The sequence below is a fragment of the Haliaeetus leucocephalus genome, unplaced genomic scaffold (assembly GCF_000737465.1).
Source record: "Haliaeetus leucocephalus isolate CR32 unplaced genomic scaffold, Haliaeetus_leucocephalus-4.0 Scaffold506, whole genome shotgun sequence".
NCBI lineage: Eukaryota > Metazoa > Chordata > Aves > Accipitriformes > Accipitridae > Haliaeetus > Haliaeetus leucocephalus.
The window spans coordinates 8,016,687-8,026,661 of NW_010972942.1; the positions used below are offsets into that span (position 1 = coordinate 8,016,687).

The 9,975-nt window shown below is 38.6% G+C and overlaps 1 protein-coding gene across 1 annotated transcript in view; it reads left to right on the forward strand.

The window, feature by feature from the left end:
- Positions 1-9,975, forward strand: part of ARFGEF1 (ADP-ribosylation factor guanine nucleotide-exchange factor 1 (brefeldin A-inhibited)) — a 101,668-nt gene that overhangs the window by 42,737 nt on the left and 48,956 nt on the right. Inside the window, exons 5-7 of the mRNA XM_010575930.1 lie at positions 6,428-6,607; positions 8,642-8,915; positions 9,467-9,594. Coding sequence (XP_010574232.1) covers positions 6,428-6,607; positions 8,642-8,915; positions 9,467-9,594 — 582 coding nt within the window. The remainder of the gene's footprint in view (positions 1-6,427; positions 6,608-8,641; positions 8,916-9,466; positions 9,595-9,975) is intronic.

The following is a 9,975-nucleotide window of genomic DNA, read 5'->3' on the forward strand; positions in this document are numbered from 1 at the left end:
TTACCACTTGCTCACAAAGAAAACATCACTTGGAGAACTGTATTACTGCATTCTGTATGATTTTTTTAGTGTCATTCATTGAAAAATTATTTATCTGTGAAGGTTATTTGATGTATTTCTTGCTTTGTGGTTTAAGGACTAAAGTCTCCTGCACTTTTCCAAAAGTCAGTCCGTAGTAACATGTTATTTCGTGATAAGTTAATGTTTGGACTTCAAGTTGACTTTTAAAAAAAAAATTATTATTAAAAATAACCCTATAGCCCTTCTCAAAGAAAACAGAATTATGTGGTTCCATACACTAGAGAGAGGGGTTAGGGCCACTGCATTTTATGTGCTGTCTCAAGTACTCGAGAGTTCCCAGGTAACTGAATTATGAGTATTTTACCCCAAGTAAGCCTGTGCTGATTAGATGTTGGCTGTATTGTGTCATAAATCTTCCAAAGGTAAGGTCATCAGAGTTTGCTGAGAGGAAGAAAAGAATGACCCTAAATTGAAAACTAGGCTGTGTAGCAAGTCTCTATGTAGGTGCATCTGCCTCTTGTGTGTTCCTAAATTGTTCTCCTGGTTGTGGTTACTTTCTTTCACCGTAACCATTCTGTTCTTGCAGAATATTCAGTGTGAGAGGAATGAAAAGTTTACAGGTACAGCTGGATGTTTTTAGTAGAGAATTAATGTTAATTTAGTTTACTTTTTAAACTACATCTGCCTCACAAATCGTGATACTTCCTGTACTGTTCTAATACACTCGTTTTACATAATAGGAAATTCACTAAACAGGCAATCATGCTTCAGGGTAAAAGAAAAAATACTATGAGTGTCATACAAAGATATGATAATCTGTAACTCAAGAAATGATCCTGAAGATTATTCTCCTTTCCCAAACCCATCTGATGGTTGTTTATAAAAATGAATAAGCTTTATTTATAGTAACTAGGTAGAGGCACAGAACAATAGGGTCTTTCTCAAATACAGAACAATAGGTGTGATGGACTGGAAGGAAAGCTTAAGGAAACAATCTTACAGTCAGGATGATAGCCAGTAGTTTCAGGACAAGGAAAGCTTGATGGCTGTTGGTATTTTTGCAGGCTTTGTGACAAAGCTTTTGTGGAAGGACCTGAAATAGAATGAGGTAGTGCCAACGATGTTTTTCCTAAGGTTTCCTTAGGTGGCTAAAGAACAGCAAAGCGGAGGAGCATAGTAAAGTAGGCTTTTTTTTTTTTTTTTTAAATCATCTCTCCTGAGCTCACACTGAAGATACTGGATGAAGAGAGATGAGCTAAGTGTGACCAGAAGGAGTGGGAACTCAGCTGCAAAAAGCCTTGAGCAGCAGATCTGTACTGTGATAGAAAAGAGCAACCTAATGCTGTGATTCCATAGTCAGTAGATCCACTGCAGTAGGTTGCTGTTCTGACCTCTGCGGAGAAGCATTTTCCTGTCCAGGCTTTGCTCCCAGACATTGTCCTGCCTCATCCCTTGTCCTGGCATGCATTTAATACTCTGAATCAACTAAAATCACTTTTAAAACAAACAAACAAACAAAACCCCAAAACTAAACACCAGAAAAGCACCTGGGGGGGTTTTGTTCTGTTTTGTTTTTAATTGTATTAATGTGTTGCCATTAAACAGGTGGCACAGGTGGCTTCATGCCCCAGACCTATTGTAAAATAAGCAGTAAGAGCATATCGCTGGGAGGAAGGCAGAGTGTTTGTTGTTCCACCTCTCAAGGACATGCATTGCTGCATAGCAGTTTGAGATTTTGTGTAATCTTTCTTAACTGGGGACTGTAGCTGAGGTGGTTGTCTTCTCATCTGTCTCCCCTCTCTTCCTCCTTGCATTGGACCTAGTAGCTGTTTGGCCACAGGGTAGGGTTGGGGGTTAATCTGATGAAAACAGATAAAGTGAGGAAGGGAAGGATTAGTCTTCTAACATACGAGTTGACAAGGGTTTCAGAAGAGCAGGACTGCCACTCCTGATTCTAACCTGTGGTTTCTCAGGGTTAGCTGTCATGCCAGTTGTGGTAATGATGTTCTCTTTTACGATACAGAATGAGGTGATGTTGTTTACGGCATGTTGTCAAATTGAGCCCTAAATGGAAGCTGCCAAAAGGGAAGGATGTTGTCAGAAAGTAATTGTAAAATACTTCCTGTCTCATGTTCATTCTTGTATTTCTGCTAGATTGTGATAGTAGAGGAAAAGAAATGGCATTGAGACATGAACTAAGCACGACTAATAGCCTGAGGATGGCTCTAAATTGGAAGGAATATGAAAGGTAATAGCAAAAGATCAAAGTTAAAAATGCTTATCAGTTTACAGACATGTGTAGAGGTCATTAGGGTTCATTTGCCTCTAGTGCCTGAGAAGGAAAGAAACCCAAAGAAGTGACTGTCAGGACCTCTGTAGACAAGCTGAACTCTTTAATAGGTATCTGCAAGGAGATGTCCTGCTGGAAAGACTGATTTCTCAGTCTGCATAGGAGATGTAGTTATTCAGTGAGTTTGGATTAATCTGTTAAGGAGGTATGTCCCTCTGTGTGTGTAAACATTTCTTCCTCTAGACACTCCCTTACCAGGTGATGTGAAAAGAAGCAAGCTCTAGTAGTCATAACAAGCATACTGAAGAAACTTACAAGATTCAGGCTGTTAAGCCAATTAAAACAAAAGCATTGTCTCCTACTATTAAAAGTTGGAAAAAAAAACCCATAAGACTTTACTGAACGGAGATGGAAGTTAAAATTGGACTTCCAAATATCAAATTGTTAATCACCTGAATTTAACAAGGAGACAGAAAGTGACACAAAGGAGTAACTTTATGAATGACATAGCTAGAAGAAAAGAGATGGAGACTTGATCCCCCTGTCCCCCTGCACTTTTTCGTTAGTGTCCTAAATGCTAGGCAGCAAGAGACCTTCTCTTCCAAGTGATAAATTGTAGGAGGTTCTTAAACTGATTTGTTGTAAGTGTGTGTATGTCAGTGTTATCTTTTGGAAATGGGTGAAAGAAATCTTAACTAAATCTAAGTACTCACTGTATTGGGCCCAAACAGTAGTGCTTTGGAAAAAATAGCTGTCTGTTTATGCCTGGGCTCCGCTTGTTTGGCTTGTTTTCAAGAGTTACTGATCTTATTTTTTTTAAACTAGCATAGACAAAGTTCTCCAAGGTTAATTCTGTTACACAATTATTAGTGAAAGATTAAGGGAGCTTTCTGTTTTGGCCTTTCAGGACTTTATGATGCACAAAACTTGAAAAAGTAGGATACTAAAATACGTACAGGTGTGCAGCCTTTCCAGCAAGATCAGAGAGTGCAGAATCTAATCACTGGGAGTTACCTGCCTTCAGGGTGATCACGTTCACTCCTGAAACATGTAGGAAAGAGAGAAGGCAGCAGAGCTGTAATTAACATGAGTATCTTTGGGGGTGAATTTTGGAGTGTGAGAGTACTGTGGTGTAGGGGGTGGAGATATGTTACCTGATCAGAAGAGATCTACAACTCTAATTAATGGGGTTCAGTGTGTTTTAACTCAGTATCTGCAAGTCTCACAACCCTCCCAGGAATTCCTAGCAGTAAGGCAGAGGTGGAACAGTATAACACTTAATGAAAGATAAATGTGTAGGCCAGTATAGGAGGTGTTTGTATTAAAAACAAAGGGGAGAGGGAAGAGACAGGTGGTGAATGGTTTAAATATGTAAATAGGTTTTGGGGACACACTCATTGATATAGGGAGCATAGAACAGAATCACAGAATGGTTTGGGTTGGAAGGGACCTTTAAAGATCATCTAGTTCAAAACCCCCTGCAGTGAGCAGGGACATATTCAACTAGATCAGGTTGCTCAGAGCCCTGTCCAACCTGACCCTGAATGTTTCCAGGGATGGGGCATCTCCAGCCTCTCTGGGTAACCTGTTCCAGTGTTTCACCACCCTCATCGTAAAAAATTTCTTCCTTATATCTAGTCTGAATCTACACTCTTTTAGTTTAAAACCATTGCCCCTTGTCCTATTGCAACAGGCCCTACTAAAAAGTGCCCCCATCTTTCTTGTAAGCCCCCCTTCAAGTATTGAAAGGCCACAATAAGGTCTCCCTGGAGCCTTCTCTTCTCCAGGCTAAACAACCCCAACTCTCTTAGCCTGTCCTCATAGGAGAGTTGTTCCATCCCCCTGATCGTTTTTGTGGCCCTGTTCTGGACCTGCTCCAACAGGGTCATGTCTGTCTTGTACTGAAGACTCCAAAGCTGGATGCAGTACTCCAGGTGGCGTCTCACCAGAGCAGAGTAGAGAGGCAGAATCACCTCCCTTGACCTGCTGGCCACGCTTCTTTCGATGCAGCCGAGGATATGGTTGGCTTTCTGGGCTGTGAGAGCACATTGCCAACTCATGTCCAGTTTTTCATCCATCAATACCCCCAAGTCCTTCTCCGCAGGGCTGCTCTCAATCCCTTCATCCCCCAGCCCGTATTGATACCAGGGGTTGCCCCAACCCGGGTGCAGGACGTTGCACTTGGCCTTGTTGAGCCTTATGAGGTTCACATGGACCCACTTCCCAAGCTTGTCCAGGTCCCTCTGGTTGGTGTCCCATCCCTCAGGCATGTCAGCTCAGCTTGGTGTCATCTGCAAGCTTGCTGAAGGTGCACTCGATCCAACTGTCTATGTTACTGATGAAGATACTAAATAGTACTCATCCCAATATGTACACGTGAGGGACACCACTTGTCACTGATCTCCATCCAGATAAGGCACTGGATTTTGTTATGGCTTTTATATGTCCTCTTCCCTGACTGATTTTTCCATTAACAGAAGAAGAGTATTGATAAGTTCTGTGGACATACTGAATTGTTGCACACAGAGGGTAAGAATTAAGGATGACGGTATGAATTTCAACTTAGCACTTCTGGGTTTTTAGAAGGCCGGTGGCACGTAAACCGAATTTTGGGAGGAAAAAAAGCCAGTACCAGTGCTCAGAGACATAAGTTCCTTTAACAAAACCATTGTCTACAGTTTGCCTACCTCTGTGATTTCTTTTCTTCAGTTGGTTGGGTTTTGGGGTTTTTTATTTTGATTTTTTATTAAAAAGACTTCTAGTGGGCATTTAGGCAGTACTACTTTGTAGATTGTAGCGTGAGATGCTGTTTAGTTAGTCATGCAGGTAAGAATGTATACTCTCCAGTAGGAAACGTAAGTACAGTCATCCATATATGTACCTCCCTATGTCCACTGATGAGAGAACTGAGGCACCACAGGTAGAATAAGAAGGGACCTTAAGTGGACTGCTTATCTGGGAGTAGAATTCAGGTTTCTTCAGCAGCAGCTCGGTGAGGTGGGTCTTTGATTTTCTTTTTCCTGCTAAGCTGTACAGTGATTTTTAAAGGGTTTGAGTGAGCAATGGATACGCTTTGTCCACTTGTTGGTGCCATGTGTGGACAGAAGTGCTGGCAATATGCGTAAGAGAAATGAGTCATAGTTTGATGAGTAAATGACACAACACTTAAAATAACTATTGTTTTTAACTGTGATAAACTGTGATAGAAAAGTATGAGCTTTCCAGTGCTTCCAGTTCTTTCTTTCTTACTCTAAACATCCCATTAAATCATTAACTCTGTCAAAGTCTTTAATGCATAAAATTGCCTGATTTCTTCTACTGGAGTACAATGATCAGTATAAACATGTTTTTTCTATTGCGGACCAAGCTCTTCCCCTTTCCTTCCACTCTCCAACATGCGCCTCTGACAATGTCTTCACACCCTGTCCTCAGCTTTCATCTGCCAGTATTTCTGCTCTTCAATCCAGCCTGCCTTTACCTCACCTAAAGATGTGTTCCTTCCTTCTGTGTTACCTGATCTTTTAAAGGCTTATTTGCCTATTTTTTTTGTAAAAAAAGACAAGCAGGTACTAGCTCAAATGGAAAGAAAGAAGTTAATTTCTACAGAGAGGGCAACATGGTATTCTAGCATCTACCCAAAGAGAGTGTTTAGAAAGGGTAGTTGTCCCACTTACAGCTGCCTAATCTCATACTCAGTCTTTGTTCTTCGCATTTACATTTATGTGTAAAACAACTTTTGGACCCTTTGGATTGCTTTCCAGATTTTAATAGGTAGTCTGTTGTTCATGTTTTGTGTCTAGAAAATTTAGGATGATTTTTATTAACTACCTGTCCGATATCTCCATTGGTTACTTCTTGCTGTTATATGCTATAAAGCATGTATTTCCTAGATATGTTGATTAAAAACACTCTCAATTTAATATAACTGGTATGTATGATGTTCTGATATGGCTACCAGCGTACATGGGAAAACTTAATTAAACTGCAGTTCAAGATGTGTACTTAGTTATATTTTAAAAGTAATGCAATTTTGATATTTACTCATTTGCAAACTATTTGATTGACAAGAAAAGTTTTGACTGGAAAAAAAAAATGTGTGTGTGCTTGTTTATTTAGGCTTTGCTCACTGCAGTAACATCTCAACACATAGAAATCCACGAAGGAACAGTGCTACAGGCTGTAAGAACATGTTACAATATCTATCTAGCAAGCAAAAATCTCATAAATCAAACCACAGCCAAGGCCACTCTAACACAAATGCTGAATGTCATTTTTGCACGTATGGAAAATCAAGCAGTGAGTATCTCAGTATCTTTATATAGAAACTATCTCTTAAAAGCAAACCAGCTTGAAAGATTTGTTTTGTCATTATTATTAAAGCCTTTTGGGCTTTCCTAGCTTATGTACTTCTGAAGAAAAAAAAATCTGGTATCTTACATTGTTCTTTTTGTGTTTTTCACTCTGAAATAGGTGTGAAATGTTTTTTTGGGGGGTGGGGATGGTGTATACCATTTAAACTTCTCGTAGTGGTCTTTTATATTTAATGATAGAAAATTTAATTCAACTTCAGTTTCTATTGTCAGGCTGTCAAGAGATGCCACACTACCTGCGTAAGAGTGCGTAAGGAGTACATTAGTGTTAGGTAAATGCTCCAATGTTGTTGTGATGATAAACACCAAAGAAGTAATCCATGATTAAAACAAACCAAAAAACCCCCTTTCCAGTCATGTAATCATTTACATTTTTTAACATTTTATGTGTAGTAGTCACAAACAGATACTTATATGTCACTGAAATTGCTATTGTGAGTTGTCAGCAGGGACCCCAACATATTCCCTGTGCCTTCTACTGCTGATAATAAAGATCAGTAAGGCAAAGTAATTATCGTAATTCCTATTTAAAAAAAAAAACAACCACCCAAACCTCAAACACACACAAAAGCAGATGCCCAGATTTGAGAATCGGTTGAATTCCTAGCTACTTCTAGAAGTGATTCTGCTGTATTATTACAAACTCTTTTCTCTAAGAATATGTAATACTTAACTTACTTTCCTATCAGAAGCAACTGCATATTCGTACATGGTACCGTCACAGTCTTAAGATTTATGAGACATCATATTTATGATGTCATGGCAAAAGCTATGCAGTGTCTGAGTGCTTTGAGAAATCTGCAGTTACTGTCCTTTTAACCAATTTAATATAGATTATTATTATATTATTTTTATTATTTTATTATTTTTAAATTATTATTATTACTATTCTACAATGGAAGTCTTCATTTTTGCCAGACTATAAGTCTAGTCTTTATGCAAGTTAATAAGCAGTTCTACCTGTTTTGCACACTCTCAGGGCAGTTCTTTTAATATGATAGCTAACAAATGCTAGAAGGAATTGTTTGAGCTGTAATTTGAAAGGTACTATATACTTGGGGATCTATAGTACCCCAAAAGATACAGCATAGAAAGCTTTAAGTGAAAGAGTAAAGGACTGAGATTATAGTGGCCAAAATAACAGTATAAAAAGTTACAGACTTGTGGTAAATACTAGGCTCTGCAAGGATAGAAAGTCCTTAGAGCATTGCCTCGAAGGACACCCTGCTTTGGTTTGACTTTAACAACCGTTGTCTTAATCCATTAGACAAGTTACAGAAATTCTTCACTTTCTGGGGATTCCAGATCAAGGAACCATGAAACTAAAATAGTCCTTGTCTTACAGTTTTAAGTATGATTATTTCTTCCTGAGGATCTGTCTTCTGTAGTGTTTTGGAAATGCTGCTCTTCTGGATTTTTAACTCTCGTTTTGTTCCCCCACCCTGGATGTTTAGTCAGTTTCCTTTTTTTTTTTTTTTTTTTTTTTTTTGGTCTTTCCCTTAATACCATATGCTTGTAGGATAACAGAAGACTTGTAAGTTCTCCAGTATATTTCTCTTTGTGACAACTTTCAAAAAAGAAAAAAATCTGCCCTGATGTTTCTCCACGTGGTCCTTGTATATTGTCACATGTACTGGCTGAACTTCCTTATAGGGCAGGCAGACAACTCTTGGTCCTATACTATGTGTGGTTTAGGCAGCCCTCTTCCACAGTGAAGGTATGGTTAAGTGTAATGTGCATAGTTGGGAAGCAGCCCTCTTGCAAATGTTTATCCCATGATACTAAAATTATTTATAATAATACAAAGGATGCATTTTCTTAAACTGTTACAGCTTTATTAAGGCACTGTTTAAGCAGAGACAATAGAGGTTTCATGTTTATAAAATAAGGTATAAAACGTATACAGCTCAGTGTTCTGTTTGGATAGTGAAATTCTTGTGTGATTGCAATGTTTTTGTAGCTTCAGGAAGCCAAACAGATGGAAAAGGAAAGACACAGACAGCAACACCATCTACAGCAGTCTCCAGTAAGCCATCATGAGCCTGAGTCACCTCAGCTGAGACATATTCCAACACAGACTGATCAGCTGTCCAAAGAACATGAGAGAGAGCTTGACCACAGCACAAATGATGTGGACAAGAACCTTCAAGAAGATATAGAGGCAGAAAATGGATCTGATATTTCTAGTGCTGAAAATGAACAGACAGAAGCCGACCAAGCCACAGCAGCAGAAAGTAATCAGTGTGTATTTCTGTTTCATGGAGGGAGGGAAAAGGTCTGTAAAAAGAAAGGCTTGAGGATTGTCTTTTATTCCCTTTCCCAAATCTGGAGTCAGGCATGTATTTGCAAATAGCTGACTAATGCAAAATGCCTGTTGTCCTTGTTACCACTGTTAAACTTTATCACGAGTGCCCTTTAGTCCTGCACTCTGTTGTAGTCACTGTAGCAAAGATTCCTCTTTGCACCTATGTAATATTGTGAAGGATTTTGAGAATAACATTTCAAGACCAGTAAGTTTTCAGTGATTAATGTACATGAAAATACAAAATTCATGTCTTTTGTTGGTATAGGCCTGTGGATTAATTACCAGTTACAGGTTAAGCACTGGAATACTTATGTTCTGCAAATACTATTTTCAAAGCATCCAAACGTGGCTTTTTTTTACGTATACTTTCCTATTAATAGGTCTGTAATTGAATTTTAAAATATTAAATGCAAGTAAAATATCTCCTTAATTTCTGAGTTTCTCATTAACATTTGTCTGGGTTTGTTTTTCTTTTTAAAGATCTTTCTAAAGCTGATGGAGGAACATATGATGGTGAAAGCAATGAGTGTGAAGAGAAGGCGCAAGAAATTGTAGAAAGTATTGTGCAGGAAATGGTGAACATAGTAGTTGGAGGTATATTAATATCTGTCTAGTCAATAGCAACTGCACTCTGAATCTTGACATTGAGAATTATTTTAACACTTCTGAATATTTAGCTAAAATATGTCATTATTTAAATAACACTTAGATGCTGAAGAAAACAGTTTCAGTTGTCTGATCTTAGCTGTGCATTATTTAACAGTAAAATGGACAAGATTTTATACATTAATTTACACTCTCTATATTGGAGACTAATGTTCTTTTGAAAATACAAATTACTGTTCCTTTTTTTTTCTCTGTTTTGTTTCCACATAAACACTTCAATGGGCCTGTCCCTGTAGTGCTAGCATAGCACTACTTTTTTCAGTTTGTTGTAAAGTGTGTATCAAATCAGTGACTTCCCCCCCCCCCCCCCCCCCCCCTCGTTC